General features: G+C 47.9%; 6 protein-coding genes across 6 annotated transcripts; 4 read left to right on the forward strand and 2 right to left on the reverse strand.

Moving 5' to 3' along the window:
• Window positions 1-360: 360 nt before the first annotated feature.
• N7479_009738 (hybrid sensor histidine kinase/response regulator) lies at window positions 361-4339 on the reverse strand (the record flags this gene model as incomplete). The annotated part of the gene is made up of 6 exons (XM_057257431.1): window positions 361-687; window positions 745-1036; window positions 1088-2137; window positions 2191-2913; window positions 2969-4186; window positions 4248-4339. Coding segments are annotated over 6 exons (3702 nt in total), but the record flags the coding sequence as incomplete, so codon positions are not given.
• Window positions 4340-5792: 1453 nt separating this feature from the next.
• On the reverse strand, window positions 5793-6226 carry N7479_009739 (uncharacterized protein; the record flags this gene model as incomplete). The annotated part of the gene is made up of 2 exons (XM_057257432.1): window positions 5793-6071; window positions 6197-6226. 2 exons carry the CDS (start codon window positions 6224-6226, stop codon window positions 5793-5795), a joined length of 309 nt encoding a protein of 102 aa, XP_057104890.1.
• A 2042-nt stretch (window positions 6227-8268) lies between these two features.
• On the forward strand, window positions 8269-8606 carry N7479_009740 (uncharacterized protein; the record flags this gene model as incomplete). Its single annotated transcript, XM_057257433.1, has 2 exons — window positions 8269-8371; window positions 8425-8606. The coding sequence occupies 2 exons, from the start codon at window positions 8269-8271 to the stop codon at window positions 8604-8606; spliced, it is 285 nt and encodes a 94-aa protein (XP_057104891.1).
• A 1486-nt stretch (window positions 8607-10092) lies between these two features.
• On the forward strand, window positions 10093-11438 carry N7479_009741 (ferritin-like domain-containing protein; the record flags this gene model as incomplete). The annotated part of the gene is made up of 5 exons (XM_057257434.1): window positions 10093-10177; window positions 10232-10417; window positions 10474-10563; window positions 10613-11130; window positions 11214-11438. 5 exons carry the CDS (start codon window positions 10093-10095, stop codon window positions 11436-11438), a joined length of 1104 nt encoding a protein of 367 aa, XP_057104892.1.
• A 344-nt stretch (window positions 11439-11782) lies between these two features.
• On the forward strand, window positions 11783-12985 carry N7479_009742 (Zn(II)2Cys6 transcription factor domain-containing protein; the record flags this gene model as incomplete). Its single annotated transcript, XM_057257435.1, has 1 exon — window positions 11783-12985. One exon carries the CDS (start codon window positions 11783-11785, stop codon window positions 12983-12985), a length of 1203 nt encoding a protein of 400 aa, XP_057104893.1.
• Window positions 12986-14229: 1244 nt separating this feature from the next.
• Window positions 14230-16282, forward strand: N7479_009743 (GMC family oxidoreductase; the record flags this gene model as incomplete). Its single annotated transcript, XM_057257436.1, has 4 exons — window positions 14230-14475; window positions 14539-14718; window positions 14769-15792; window positions 15858-16282. The coding sequence occupies 4 exons, from the start codon at window positions 14230-14232 to the stop codon at window positions 16280-16282; spliced, it is 1875 nt and encodes a 624-aa protein (XP_057104894.1).
• Window positions 16283-16817: the final 535 nt, after the last annotated feature.

Raw genomic sequence — 16817 nt, forward strand, 5'->3', positions numbered from 1 at the left:
ATATGCATGGTCAACCAAGGGGGGGCGGTAAAGTATTGGGAAGGCCAAGACGGAGCAGACAGATCAGAGGCATATGATTCGCACTCAACACTACAGGGATGATTCCAAGATTGCAGTTGTAAAATCCGGGGAACCTGGCATGTCTCAGGTTGAACAAGCTTACGTTACATATGTGCAGTCGAGGCCGGCAGCAAACTTGAAGAAAGATCCCGCCAAAATATGTATTGTAAACTAGAGCCGAAATACAATTATCACGGTCTAGTCTATTCATTTGATATAAACATGAAAATCCGCAGAAAAGCCAACCAACACCACGCTGTGAAATGAGGGCCCCGCCATCCTAAATTCAAATAGATGGTATCATGCAATGTTCATAAGAGTTTTGAGCGCGCGAAGGGAGAGGGGTTTTATAAGGTAATTATCGATACCAGCCGTAGTAGCCTGGTGCTGGAAGCCAACGGAGGAAACTCCAGTGACAGCCATGATGCAAGATGGGTTGAGATTATGTTCACGTTCGAATTCGCGAATTTTGCTCGTTGAGACAAGACCGTCCATAACGGGCATCGAGATGTCCATCAGAACGAAGTCATAGTGAAGGTTGGATGATTTGTATTTCTCCAGTGCGACAAGGCCGTTGTGGGCTGTGTCGTAGGTGCAGTTTATTTTGCGCATGAAGGTGGCCATAATCTAGCATTCGTGTTAGTGGTGCTCGGACCTAGGAAGTAGGGTGGGATAGTATGGTACCTTAACATTAATTTCATTATCGTCCACAATGAGCACGTGAGCCATTGCTTGCTTGCTGGATTGTCGGGGTGTGGAGGCGTTTGACCCTCCCGGTGAGCTAATTGCTTCATTTGAATATTCAGACATCCCTCTCAGATAGGTATTCGGGCCTGGGTCTGAACGGCTCTCTGGTGGCGTTTGCGGAGACACGGACGAGGAAGAACTGTCGGGCGGACAGGACACAGATGGAATCTGGATTTCGCGCCACTTCATGATCTTTTCAACGGCGTTGTATATTTTTTGTGGTCCGAATCTGCAAAGGGTATTAGTTTTCATTCTGAAAAGGTTGTAAACGGCAACTTACGGTTGGGCAACGCGGATGACGTTGACAGAGAGGTTATCCAGTATGATTGGGACATTGCCGCTCAGCACGATGAAGAAGTCAACACCATTCTGAGCCGCAATTTCAGAGACACGTTGGTCATTTTCATTCATAGCTTGTCTGAGGAGTTCTTGCTCAATTACAATGACCTGACCACGAGCCTCTTCGATAGAGTCCGCCAGAGAGATATTCCACTTCAGCTTTGTCATGAAGATGTTTGCCAGTGCACTCTGAATGGAAATATTCCGTTTGCCCTCGACGGTGAGAATCCCAGTGGGCGCCTCTGTGAGGTCGGGTAAACCATTGAAGCCTACCAGGCATGCATGCATTGGGGTGGTTCCTGGCTGAGTGGTTGTCGGAGCTGGGCTGTCCTCCGGACCAAGACCAGTGGGTAGATATTGAACCGGGATATAGACATCGGCCTGAGTTCCAATGCCGACCTCACTTCTCACATTCACATGGCCCCCAAGCGACATCACCAATTGCTGTACCGTGCTCAAGCCCAGCCCGACGCCCTCGGAGAGCGGGTCTTCTTGGGAGAATGGAGCAAAGAGCTTGTGTTTGATGAAATCGGGCGCTATTCCACGGCCGGTATCAGTGATGGAGAGGCGGACAAGGGGTGAGTGTGAGTCTGATCGGTCCTTGGCCTTTGATAATGCTATTTCAATGAAGCCAGCGGTGGTCCACTTCATCGCATTACCGAGAAGGTTCATCACGATTCTCCTCCAAGCACCTGCAAGGGACCGAATCATCCAAGTGTCTGTTTGGTCGACTCGTATGACAATGGACATTTGATTTTGGGCGCTGAACTCCTTGGCGATTGAATCGGTTGCTTCCTTGTTGGATGAAATCCGTTTAGCGAGCTGGCTCACCTGCTCAGGTGCTCGCTGGCCGGTGTACAATATGTCGGCAACCTCTTCCACTAAATGGCTGATGTCGAAATCAGAAACGAGATTGGCAGGGTCATTTTCTGTGATCATTTCATTTAGGACGTTCGCATGTCTCAAGTTATTGACCTTGCAGAATTCCAGCCTAGAACATGTTAGAACCTTTTTATCCGGGAAGGTCGACTCCGGTGGACTCACATATGATTCGTTGTATCCAGCAAAGTCAGCCCAGACTTTTCGATCATCGTTACCATCTCTTCTTGTGATTGGCCGAGCGATGTGGCGTGTAATAATTCGGCACTAGCCAGTATTCCGTGCAATGGTGAACGAAGCTCGTGGCTGACAGAGGATATGAAATCGAATTTTGACCTCTCGGTAGTTGCCCAATGAATCCGGGAAACCTCAGAAATTAAAGAATCACCAAAAACCTTGAAATAGTGTAGCTCCTCTAGCCCGAGCGCTCGGAAACTGCTTGTCGTCCATACCAGTACTCCAGAAAGCCAACGAGACCTATTCCAATCCCATAAAGGAAGAAATAGGGCAGATTTGGCTCCGGGAAGACACTGTGCAAGACGTTTTGCACATGTGTCGGTGTTGGGATCAGGCTGAGAATTAATGGTGCTTTTTTTATTGTTTAAGAGATAATCATTTTCGTCAACGGCCTCATCGAAACTCAGAATCTGTCCTTGGGGGAAAGCCTTGAGCATTTGATGCAGTAGTCCCTGTGGTATACTAGGTTGATTATTTGAGCCACCATCCCCTTTAGATGGCAACTTTAGCGCACAACTCAAAGTATCGCATGGAAGATCGAATTCATGCGACTCAGCCCGAGGTAGTCCGAGAGGACTAGGCAGCTGCGAAGCCGAGACACCAGGATCTGAAGTTGTCAATTGCTCCCAAATTTCTGGTTCTTCAGGTACACTAGAAAAACAAAACGTTATTAAATATCACTCGATAGCTAGGCCGATGTACTCACAAGGCAAAATCGGTTGGGCAAGCATCGAGAAATGCAACCCCGTCCAAATCCATGGAGTCACGGAGCAATTCGCTTGCACGCGAATAGATGGATGCAATGCGTTCGGGTATGGGTGTGCTCTCGGTCAACGACAGCTGTGAGAAGCCTTGACCAATACCCTGAGCTGCAATATTATCTCCTAAGTTCAATGCTTCGCCCATCGACTTTTCTTCGCCGGGGCTCAACACCTTTGGTCGATCTGACAAACCCGAGTACAGAGATGAAGGATCCGTCGTGGAGCGTTGATCCCGCACGAAGAATATAGATTCCCCTCCCGCGACGGTCGAGGAAGACGATTGTCTGGATTTAGGGAAAGCACATTGAACAGTGTGATCGAATGGTGCATCAAGAACAGGGGTGGTGTCAGAATCGTCGTCGGCGTCCGCAGTGGTAGCGTCCATTTCATTCGGTGCGAGATTCGCTGCATTGACACTCGATTGAAGACGGCCATGGTTAGAGGCCTCTTTGGGATCAAATTCTGCATGGCTTTTAACAAAATCTGTCAAGCCCTTGACCAATTTCTCAGTTCGAATATGGACCTGACTCATTCGCACGTTCTCCAGATGAATTCCAATGGCATCTGCCACTTCCTGGAGGTCAGTGACCTGATCATCTCCGAACTCCACCCATGGTTTATCGTCGACGATGCAATACGAGCCGAGAACGTGTCCAGATGCGCTGAATAGAGGCACCTCTGCATAGAAGCGCATATGTGGCCACTCTCGAACGTAAGGTCGGTCCTTGAAGGAGTCCTCCAGGGTAAAATCTCGGATAATATATCGTGTGCGATTGGCGGTTATATTGCTAGTATCGATATCGTCTGTCGCGCGACCTGTGAACAAGCGCACCGTATGGGGACATACGCCCCAGATCAGGTCCAGCGATCGTGCTCCAAGATAGATACCATCTCCCGGTTTGTGGCGGTTCTTATCTCGTAGCGAGACAGAACGCGTCGTTTCAGCAATAATATGCTGAGTTTCGCCGTCAATTATGGACACGAAGCAGCGATTGGCATTGAAGCGGAGGACGCCGAGCTGGGCGAGTGCGTTGAGTGTAATATCCTTTGCTAGCTCGCAACCTGCGGGCTGTTCATCCCCTGTCGGTGCTGTGGGTGTCTCTTCCTCCTCAGAAGCCGTCGCACCAGTTGCTGGAAATGTTCGAGTCAATGTACAGTAATATCTGTTATGGCAATAATCAGTGGTGATCAGTGGGACAGGGATGCTCGCGGAACGCCACAAACCTCGATAAATCGCGGATCCGCTCACGCTCCGGATCGTCGTCTGGGGTTGGATGAAAGGCGCTTACGCCTGCAGAAGTCATAATAGTCACTGGCTCATAACTGACTAGTCATCTCTTGAAAAAGAAGAAATTCTAAATGGAAGGCTCAAATTCCCCATGGCGGGTGTCGCACGTGAAGTACTAAGCCTCTAAAACCTGATGTGGATAATATTCCCCCACTATTTTGAATTGACGATGCTCATTGGCCGTTCAGAAAATTATTGTGGTCACTCATGCCGAGCAACAAATACGCATCGAAGGCCTAGACAAATTCTCGGGCGAATACGAAGAGATTGGCTGGAGCAGGAAGCCGACCCGTGTCACCTGACATCACCTGATATCAACTTTTCACTTAATTTTCTGGAACCGTTTCAGCCTTTGCTAAATTAGCATCCTTTCATCACCAATCGCTTTAGAACTCACAAATATCATTGGCCGCTCATGTGGCCTGGTGTGGCCTTTTTGGTAGTGTTCTCGGATTTTTTTTTCGTGAACCATGAAATTCTGCGATGTCGAAATGTGAAAACCATACATTCTTTGTGTGGAATCAAATAAGGCTGATGCAGCTGGATTCATGCCTGATTTCATTGGGTTTAGCTTCCCTACATGTCGATATTAGGGCTACAGTGGTTGATTGAGACTGCAAGGTCTTGTGCATATATAAGCGAGGACTGATGAGCGGGGCATACCACCAAGAGCTGTCTACTCCGGAGTAGAAAAAAGTCATGTATAACAATCCAACTGATATACCTATGAGAATATTTAAAGGCAGACTATTTTTTTTACTTGCGGAAAACATCCACTAGCTATACTTCCGATATGTCTACGACCACGGAATACAACCTCGATCATCTCTACGAAAGTTGCCTCTACAACACTGCCTCTACCTCAGCCTCTAAAATCACCTCGGAAATCTCTACGGCTTCTACGGCACCGACACTGACCATCTCGTATTTGCCATTCAATCAGACCAAACACCCATTCCTCCTTTCTTTGATTTCCCCAGGATTAGAGGCTAAGAGAGCGCCTAAAAGTTGTGCATGTATAAGCAACTGAATTCCCCATGCTTGACTAGTCCAAGCCTATTACCTTCATGCAGATAACGCAAGGCGTTGCGAAATTTGAACCTTTTGTAACTTCTGTATGACATACCCATACAAACGGTAGATAATCTTGAAAGGCTATTGTTCAGAGAAAATTATTGTTGACTGGGGAGCACCAACACCAGGATTTTGTATTGGCCTCTTGGCACAATCACAGGCCCTTCTTGAAGATAAACAACATGATTCTAATCCATAAAATCAGATTACTTCAACTCCGGTACGAAAACCCTCTAATTTTCCGCCTCTCTCTTCATCTCTGTTCAGTTTTCGCGTGTTCGATCGTACTATGCCACGGCATTCAAGCACTGATTTCCTTACATTCCTCGTCGTAATCTGCGCACGTGGGGTCGGGTCGGGTATTTCTCACGGTAATAGATGCCTTGCTGTTTAAACCAGAAACACCCCTAGCTGGCGCATTGCTTGTCATTGGAGGTTAGGTAGTCGTAGCAGAAGTTGTTCGCCTCGGTGGTTGTGAAAGCACGCAAACCAACGCCGGTGATCAAAACGACTGTTTTGCATGCAACTGCTCTGCCCGACTTCGCTTCAGCACACGCTGTGCTGCTGTCTAGAATCATGGCCACGCCGCCGGGGATCAAGGCCGCGAAGCCAGCAACTCCAGCACAGATGTGCTTCCGGTTGTTCTCGCTGATCTTATCCTCAACAGTATTGGAGACACAGCGAAGCTGGTCTACTGTGTCTCTAACACAAAGGGCAGTAGACGGGGTAGCACTCGCGGACGGCAGCACAGTGCTCACTTATGGCTCTTCTCCTTCAGCAAAATACTCCTCCAATGTCATATCGAAGATACCCAATTCTTTTGCCAGAAAGTCGAAGCCATTCTGAGTGTTGAGGTCTTCGGACAGGAACACAGAACTGTATCCGAGCTTATCTTCGAGAATCTCCAACAAGTGACTCAAAGCGTTTTCAAGAATGTTTGCGGGAGGATTATGACCGTAGAACTTGACTGCGCTAACGGAGCATACGGAAAGGTAAAAAGGCGCAAGCAAAAGAATTATTGTTAATGTTCAGAACGGTTGCTTGATTAAGGCGAAAACATCCAAAATTGTGAATAGATATGAGAGATTCAACTTCCAGACAAGGATGCGATGATTGCAGAATTAACGATCAAAATTCTGACTGAGAAGCTCTCTTATATTCTAAACACCTCGGTAACTCTAGTTTTGTTTATTTGGGGCGATTCAAGTGTTGTGCCCCCAAAGGCATCATGGTGGTTAATAAAAGGATCGTTGGGGTCCTTTGAACGGATCGATACAGCTCATTTGGGGCTATGGCAAAGCATTATTTGGATGAAGTAACTCCCCACTAGCGATTGAGTGTGCAAAGCGAGGATAAGTATTTATTATATACCAGATATGGCTCTTGGATATAGTGGTGGTTTTCCATTCAATCAGCTAGACAGCAAAGAAGGCAATCAAATTGAGTACAGAGATAAAATCAGCATGGGATGAAGCTAATATCAATTGATAAACTGCTTTACATACCCGCAAAATCGCGACGTTGGTGAAGCAAGTACCCCTGGCTGCATGGCTCAGTGATGAGTTAACCGTAGGCACATAGGTAACCTTGAAAGAAATCACAATTGGCTCACATCTGTGGATGCAAACCTTGATTTACTAGTGGAGACTTCTGTCTCAGACCCTATCCTATCTCTTACGATCTTATGCAGATCTCGGGACGGACTTGGGACCTCAGGTGTAAATCTTTACTCAGCAATAGGCCGCGCAATCCATGGATGTTATCAAAGTGCCATCATATCTAGATTGCAGCTGTATGTTTCCCATATGATCTTTTGTTTAACATTCACCCGGTTCAAATACCCAATGCATCTTGGACGCCCTGGCAAGAGCACCACCCCCACAGCAATTCTGATCTCATATACTCCGTACGTAAGCGTTATTTAAGGGGAATTTCCGGTTTGGACGCAAAGTTGGGCCTCTACGTCCCGGGATCTCAATTAGCTTTACGTAGTGGGGCCCGCTCCACTCCGCCCGTTCCGCCCCCGGCCCCCAGCCCCCAGTGTCCCCTCCTTCCTCCTAGGTAAAATAGGGCATTCTCTACCCTCCGACTTAGCCTTTTCATGACATATCAGGCGTCACAATTGTTGGTTGAGCTCCTCAGGCTACATAATGACGCTATAGCCTACTTGGGGATGAACATGTGTAATTGAGGATAGCTTCTTGTTAAACACGGTGAATGAAGTACAATTTTCATTGAATATGTTCGGCCAAACAACCTTCTCCTGACAAGAGGATCGCCCCCGCAGTAAGGCCGATCCCATAGCAGTGTTATTTATTCCCAAAAATTTCGGGCTGGGACGCAAAATTGCATGTGTATATATATTGCTCCTGCTTAGCGGGTCCGCTCCACCCCGCCCATTCCACCCATCGTCCCTCGTGCGTGTCATGGGCCCCCGGCCCCTATTAGTGCCCCTATTCTCAGGTAAATCACATATCCTCTGTCCTCTAACGAGATGGTCATTCGCTGGTCCTACGCTAGCTATAGAACACTTCTACGTGAGACCTCACGGACTCGACTGTCTGAATGAGGCCAGGTCCTTTTAGACCCACTATTCACAAAGACTATAAAATATTGTCAGATGAAGCCAGATAGATTAGGGGCCATTACTGAAAGATCCACACATTGTTTGAAGCTTCGAGTACTTCGGGGGCCGGAAGCTGCAGAATAGACGTCAGTAGAGGCCCAATTTTTCAAAAGAATGTGTCATTGCTTTGCGCTACGCTATCAGAAAAGAATATAAAAAGGTGGGTGTTATCCTCGATCTTCTCTATCATCAAACAGCCTCCTCATTCAAACAACCAAAGCAGTCTGAACACTCGAACCTAAGCAATACTTTCTAATATGAAGTTTGTCCTCCCTGCCCTCGCCATTTTCGCCTCTCTGGCCGTTGCGGAAAATTGCCAAACCGGTCTTAACTACTGTTCTTTCACCCTTATGGGTAAAGGTATTGCGATCAAACTCATTCACTATGGCTGGAATAATGCTAAACAAAAACAGGTAACTACCACCAGGAGATTCTTACTGCCTTGGATGAGGCTGGGGTCGATCCTGCAACAGTCAACTACGACTACTTCCTTTACCACTGCGATGGCGGCAGCAATGGCGCTATTCACATGAAAGAGAGGTGCCCTAAGGGATGCAAGGACGGTGGTGACAACAAGTCCGACGAGTGCTATTAGAGGGAAAATGTGTTGGTACGGTGATAGCTCAGTATGGCAGTAGTGCCATGCAAAACGGATTATATTAAAGCAGTGAAAGGTTCTCATCATTGCCTTCTTCTTATTGGTAGGACACTACGCTGGGTCCTTTTATAATGCATGCAAATAGCCTTGCAAGAGTTCAAGCAGTAAGCAATGTCTCCCTTCGCTCATTTCTTCCAACAACTCTTTCGGTGAAAAAATTATAAGAATCTAGAGAATACGACAGGGGAAACATAGAAACTGGATGTTCATTCTACTATCGGGGAAAACGGACGGGAGAAGAAAGGAATAGAGACGGAGGTACCATCTCTAGGCTGAGTCCAGCCCCAAGTCCAACTGCCTTAAGTCCAACTGCCTTTTTTCAACACACATAATTTGCTTTCCTGTTCCGGGGAAATATCTGCGCAACGGACAGGAATATCGAAAGATCAACTTCCATGTTTCTCTGGGAAAAAAGGACTCGGTACCCGGCTTTCATGGAAAAAGAATGCTACAAAAACGACATAATAAGGCCTGATAAGCAGCCGACTTAAGGTTCCCTATACTTTGAATGCTCAATACTTGAAACATTAATCATTAAGAGATAATTCAAAGGTTTCTTTTACGGAGTTAGTAAAAATTTACTACAGGAAAATCCGAAGTGGCGCACTGGCGGTAATTCACTGTCGTGGCAGGGGGTTTTTATCACACCCGAGGAAGAATGCTACAAAAAAAACATTTCAAGGTGGATTTTAGAGACAAAGAAATATCTACGGAGTAAAATTTGGTGAAATAAGAGGATTTCAAAGAAGACCTGTTCTTAAGGAAGTACAGAGTATTCCGTACATAGTTCCTTGAGACCCCCGGCCTCGGTATCGTTCCCGTTTTCGCTTTCGTTCTCGGTACTACTAGTCTCATTGCTCTGGTCTCTCTCTCGTGATCTCGTTCTCGTTTTCGTTCTCCGGGATCACCACTAGTCCATCAGTTTATGCAGGTACAAGCCCGAGAGTTCAATAAGCTTCTCCACCATGCAAAGCTATGATATTATATTCCCCTTTTGGCATGATCGACCTGGGTACAGTGCTCTACCTACCCCAGATTGATCCACAGTGGTTCCTGCAGATGTTATCTTATGGAGCCAGAATCTCCCCCTCGCCCCTGTCGGAGTTATTGTTGACATCTATCCGAGTCTTCGCTCGACCCTTTATCTCTCGATCTGGAATACCTACCGCTGATCTCAGTCTTGCGCCTGAGACGTCACCAATATCAGGTAGAAAACGTATGAAACAAGGAAAAGAATGACTAGTTTCTACTTGGCTAGGCCGTTCTAATGCCTGGGCTCAAAATAAGGTCTTGTATTAGCTTCCCAAATTGCCGACAAGACAGCTATAAAAGACATCCCCCTCTACTTGGAAAATAGATCGATTATCTTTCATTTCAAGTCAAATTTCCTATCAAGAGAAACTCAAAGCTCTACTATCATATAATGAGGTTCACCAATATTGCCCTCACCGGTGCTGCCATCGGCCTTGCCAACGCCGGCCCTGTCTCAAAGCGTGCTATCAGCGACGGTGTGTACCTTCCAACCAATGGATTGCTCATCCTCTAATGTTCTTCTTCTTTAGCCGACGTCCTCAACTATGCTCTCACCCTTGAGCATCTCGAGGCATCTTTCTATCAGGAGGGTCTCAAGAACTACACCCAGGAGGACTTCATCAAGGCTGGCATGAAGGACCCTTTCTATGCCAATCTGAAGGAGGTTGCTTCCGATGAGAAGCAACACGTGGATTTCTTGACCTCCGCGCTCAAGGGTATGTCCCCACCATCTGAACACGGAAATAACGGACACTATGTTGACACTTTCTAGCTGCCGGTGCCTCCCCCGTTGCGCGCTGCACCTACAACTTCCCATCCACCGATGTCAGCGGCTTCCTAGCCCTTGCCAGCGTTCTCGAGGGTAAGAAACATCGAGTCATGCCAACAATCACCACTAATGACATCTCCAGGTGTTGGAGTCAGCGCCTACCTCGGCGCCGCAGCCTCTATTATGAGCGACACCTACCTGACAGCCGCCGGCAGTATCCTGACCACAGAAGCCCGACACAGTGCGTACTTGCGCGCTGCACTCGGCGAAGTCCCTTTTGCCCAGGCCTTTGACAACCCCCTCGGCTTCAACGAGGTGTACACCGTGGCCTCCCCCTTCATTTCCTCATGCCCCTCCAGCAACGGCGCATTGCCCGTCAAGGCCTTCCCCTCGCTCATGATGAGCTCGATGGGTGTCATCATGACAGGCTCGAAGGTGGAGCTGATGACGGGCAGAGGCTTTGACACAGCTATCAGCGATGTCCACGCCGCCTTCATTACCGTCACTGGGCCCGTCTGGGCTCCTCTCAAGTCTATGGGTGATGGAAAATTCACCGTCACTGTTCCCAAGGGCGTTGCTGGACAGAGCTACGTCGTCTTGACCAAGGGCAACAAGCAGGCGACTGACGACAATATTATTGCTGGCCCTGCTATCGTCGAGGTAAATTAGATTATTTTGTGGGATTTTTTATTGGGTGCTTTATCGCCCCTTTTTGGCAGGGCTGATGTTGCTTGTATTGATAGATTGGAAAGAAGACTGCTATGGGTACACCGAGTGGTATGGCTGCTATGGGTATGGGTGGCAAGAAGAACGTGACTATGCCTACTCCTTCTAAGTCTATGACTGGCTCCTGGAGTAGCTCATCTGCTACCGCGTCTGCCTCTCCTATTTACACTGGGGCTGGTCAGAAAATGTCTGGTGGCATTGCTGGTGTTGTTGCCACTATCCTTGCTACTGTGTGGCTCTAATTTGAGTGCTGTTGGCTTGTTAATTTCTAGTCAAATGAGGGGGAAAGAGATGGAAATGTTAATTATATATTTACTTCCAATAATATTAGTATGCTGGCAATAACGGCTGAAGCTTTTGATATATGATACATCCTTTTCATTATGCACACATGGACTAGGCACATATTGCAATTCAAATTTAGGTCATATGGCCGAGGATGCACACATCACATCAAATTCCACGAAATATAAATAGCGAGGCTCAACTCCATATACTTCCAAAATTGTTCTAGACCCGAGTCACATGATACGGGTAAATATGTACCTTCATGATTGGCCTCCGCAGCTGTCAATTAAATTTAAACATGCCCCCTCTTCGCGCGCACACCAAATCGCGCAACGGGTGCGACCAATGCAGAAGCAGGCGGGTCAAATGTGACGAGCAGGGTCCACCATGCTCAAATTGCATAACCCGCGAGTTAAGATGCACATATTTGAAAGTCGCCGCCGCTCGTCGCGCTACAACCCATCTTACCCCACCCAGCTCAACATCCGATGTGCCCCGACCTCTAGAAGGCCATGGGTCGCCCGGAGCATTGGTGCCCAGACTAGCCGTTGCCACAATAATCCCAGCCACGGTCCCGGCACCAACCCAAACAAACTCATTCGGCATCGACAACTTAGAATTAATGCACAAATTCTCAACAGACACATATCGAAGTCTCTCTATCAGTCAGTCAGAAGAAACAATCTGGCAAATAACTGTCCCAACCCTCGCTTTTAAACATGATTACCTGATGAGCGGGATTCTAGCGCTAGCCTCAATGCACATCGCAACAACATGCGAACCTTCAGAAAGAGCAAGCCTGTACTACGAAACAGGACTGCAATACTACAACCGCAGTCTAGCGCCATTCAGGAATGCGATCGATAGCATCACGCCGCAAAACTGCAACGCGGTATTCGCACACTCGATCGTCATGATCGCAATCAGCATCGCGTCGCCCCGACTAACCGTCGCGAAAGACGAGTGCGCCAGTATCACGGAGAATATTGTGATACTGTTTGAGCTACTGCAAGGCGTGAAAAAGATCCTGCAAGTCAGCAAGTCGTGGATCAAGCTAGAGTTATTCACGAAGGGCGAATATTGGAAGAGGACACCTACCAAGCTTGATCCGGATACAGAAGCTGCGCTGACGCATCTCGCGGCGTTGAACGATCAGGTTATGGTTGGAATTTACTCGGAACAGCATCGCATTAATAATGATGTTATTGCGCATCTGAGGCATTGTTATGACAAATTTGCGCACTCACCGGATCCGGCGCCGGTCCTTGCTTGGCTTGCGGCTGTTGAGAAAGATTTTGTTGATAGTCTGCGGTGTCGGCAGCCGTTTTCGTTGCTGATTCTTATGTATTGGGGTGTGTTGTTGAAGGAGCTTGATGGGCACCGTTGGTGGGCGCGGGATTCGGGCAGAGCGCTGGTTTCGGAGTTATTTGAGGCTTTGAAGTCAGGGGATCCGAGGTGGGAGGATGCTCTTGCTTGGGTGCAGCGGAAGATGGGGCTTTGAGCATTAAACTGATGACTGGGTCTTCGAGAGAAACCGAACACGGCGCATGAATGACCCGTGCTTGGGTCAGTCGGGTTACTTGAGACTAATATATTGTACATATAGCATTTTGGAAGCGATTTACACAAACATACAATTCCTTTTCTCTCGACTGGTCGGGACTGAGAATTGCCACCAAAACGTGTGCGTCAACAGCGGACATCTTTGTCAAGGGCCAAGCTCGTCTAGATGACGAAGATTGTCTTCGAGCAGTGAGAGCTATATGCTGACTTACACCACTAAACCGTGCGGCTGATAAGCCGCAACAAACGGGAGTCCAGATTGAAGAGTAGCTCGCTCCACCAACTAGGCTGCAAATGGCACGGCAGGGGCCGAAGATTGCACAGCCCTGTCAGCATTATGGAGTACACCAAGGGTATCGGCCAATAGTATATGGGCCAGCTTGGAGGCCACTTGTCACATCTATAGAGGTGTGCCTTCCGACCAGTGATATTTTCTGCTTTGGCGGGGGCGATCTGCGGTGCTGTGGGGCACTGCTGATCCTACAAGATACGCACGGTGAAGCCAACGGGGCTCTAGCGAGCATTTAGCGGGCACCTTCGCACAGCTTTGACGTAAGGCTGACAAGAGAACTCCGCAATTTCAACCAATCTCGACCTCAACTGCGGTGGATATTGCAGAGAACACTTGGCCAATTGGTCAATTGGAGCAAAAGTAATTGCTCGGGGACGGTGACGGCAATGAGAAAGCAGTGGTTTGAGTATTTGACTTAAATCCAGAGTGAATAATTCACGATATCCATGAGACGGAGTCTAGGATTGTACCAGAGGGGCTTAGTGGGCGTTCCATCTGCAACGCTTATGGCAAAAGGGGTTAGTATACGTGTTCATTATAAATAAGTCTTACTGTATTTCGGGGTGAAAATGAAATTTATCCTGAGATTTACTCAAGAGATTATCAAATTTTTATATGGCATCTTTGAATGTAGAGTATAGGCACAATATACCACATATATAATAAAGGGCTTTCTCCCACAATCTTCACCTTTCTTCTAGGGCTGAGCTTCACCAGAAATCAACAGTTGGATATCTTATAATATATCTTAATGCCTTGGTTTTGCTAAAAGCTGGACCTTCACCCCCGCTGCTGATCCAACCTGTATCTGGTGTCATTACCCCTCTTATACGCATTTATATTGTAGATCTCCCCCAGGGCCAATCTTTCGACAAATCTGAAATCATACCATGGCCCAAAATCCAACCTGCACCGTTGAAGAATTCACCCGCACGACATTTGACTATGTCATCTGCGGCGGAGGAACTGCAGGACTCGCTCTTGCAGCGCGCCTCAGCGAAAATCCCGATATAATAGTCGGTGTTATTGAAGCTGGCAAGTATCGCATTGGAGATCCGTTAGTTGATACTCCTGCGGCATTCAGCCAGATGTTTGAGAACCCCGAGTATGATTGGTGTATGTATACGGTGCCACAGGTAAGTTTATTCTATTTCCATTGCATACATCTAATTTGGGTATGCTAACTTCTGCGAGTATAGGAAAACAATCATGGCCTGTCCCACCATATGCCGCGTGGAAAGCTCCTTGGTGGATCCAGTGGTATCAATTATATGATGTATGTGCGAGGATCGACGCAGGATTACGATGACTGGGCAGAGCTAGTAGGGGATGATGGGTGGCGTGGGGAGCATATGCAGGGATATATGCGAAAGCATCAGGTACGAACTCGGCGTTTTCATTCTCCAATCTAGTTCTTTTTCAGTCTCAGACTGACGAAATGAAGACCCTCGAGCCAATCGACCCAGCCATCACCGATCGCTCCACAATGCCCCTCGTAGGCGAATTCCACGGCACGAGCGGGCCCGTCCGCACCAGCTTCAATGATTCCTTCCTGCCAATAGAGATCGACATCATCAAGGCCTGTGAAGATGTGACTGGCATCACAACCAAGCCCAGTGACCCATGGAGTGGTGACCATATCGGCTTCTACCGCACCCTCGGCGCGGTTGTTCGAACCGGCCCGGACAAGGGAAAACGTAGCTACTCCGCACGAGGATACTATGAAGCGAACCGCGCGACTCGACCGAACCTCAAAGTGCTCTGCGAAGCCCTTGTCAACCGCGTGGTACTAGATGGAAACAGGGCCATCGGCGCAAGCCTCACACATGACGGAGTCGAGTACCAAGTCTCCGCTCGACGCGAAGTAATCGTGAGCGGCGGCACAATGAAAAGTCCACAGATCCTCGAGCTATCAGGGATCGGTGACCCGGAGATCCTCAAAGCCGCGGGCGTCGAGTGCAAGATTGCCAATACTGGCGTCGGCGCAAACGTCCAAGACCACTCCATCACCTTAATCATGATGGATGTCCAGCCTGGCGCCGTCACCCTAGATACTCTATCCCAGGTGCCCGGGGAAATGGAGGCTGCCGCTAAGCAGTATGCTGAAACCAGCGATGGACTACTCAGCTCCATCGCCAGCATGCAGGGCTTCTTCCCGGCAAAGAAAATCCTCTCAGACACAGAGCTGGCAGATATCATCAGGAGCATTCGGGATATCGAGCCGACAAGCGCATTCCACGCGAAACAGCTCGCTCAGACTATCGCGCACCTTGAGAGCGATCACTCTGCCAATATGCAGATTGTTACAGTGCCAACTTCCATGAACACAGACGGCGTAGAGCATCAGAGCAAGATAATCGTACCGCGTCCGGCTGATGAGCCGGCTGGTTTGACCTTAGCGCTTTGTCTGCAGTATCCCGTAGCTAGAGGGTCTATCCATATTGAGAGTGCAGGTGAGTTTCAATTAAACACAGACCCCCTTCCATACCCAATCAACTCAGATACTAATAGATTCCAGACCCAACTAAACAGCCTGTCATCGACCCTAACTACGGTGGTCACTCATCCGACATCTCCCTCCTGGCGGCGTTCCTGCGCTGGAGTGATCAAGTAACGGAATCAAAGCACCTGAAGCCTTCATTCCTGCGACGCACGTACCCCGAGCCTAGTATCAACCTGCAGGACATGGATATGGCCCGACGAGCGGTGCATGACCTTGTTGCGGGTGAGTACCATATCAGCGGGTCTGTTGCTATGGGCGATGCCTTGGACAGCAGATTGAGGGTGAAGGGCGTTGAGGGATTGCGTGTTGCTGATGCATCGGTGTTCCCAAATAATGTTTCCGGGAATATTGTCAGTAGTGTTTACGCTGTTGCGGAGAAGGCGGCGGATATGATTCGCGAAGATTGGGATTTGAGGGCTGGCAAGACGAATATGACCTAGATTTTTGTTGATAACTTTCGTTTAGCTCTCGTGTTTTATAGTTGAATTGACAGCAAATATTTTCGTGACCCGTACAGTCTTGCTAATCTGAATTTGGAAAGATGGGGTTATGAAGAGACTATCCTCCTAGCGGTTGGAATAATGAAGTTGTGAGACATCTAGTATCTTCCTAGATGTACAATCTAATGAAATTTCCGAGGTCCCAGATATTTTAAAATTATGTGACCTGCTCCGTATTCATTAATCTGACAGTCCCTCGTATACGGCTGCTTATTTATAGTCCTAGTTTAGGCTAAATTCATGAATAATATGTATTTGCTTTTTCCAGATATCATTATTACCACCCTAGACAGTTTTTTTATAAAAGTACTCAAATAATGCTATGCCAGTCTCCATTATAATAAATTCTCAATTTCCCCATATATAATTACATAGCAGCCCCCAATCCCCTAAATCACTAGCTCCAATAGCGCCAAGCCCACTTCCCCAAGCGCTAAAGGCATCAAACGTCAATCTCCCACCATGTCTGCATAAC

The sequence above is a fragment of the Penicillium vulpinum genome, assembly GCF_028829585.1.
Source record: "Penicillium vulpinum strain IBT 29486 chromosome Unknown utg000004l_segment0_segment0, whole genome shotgun sequence".
Classification (NCBI taxonomy): domain Eukaryota; kingdom Fungi; phylum Ascomycota; class Eurotiomycetes; order Eurotiales; family Aspergillaceae; genus Penicillium; species Penicillium vulpinum.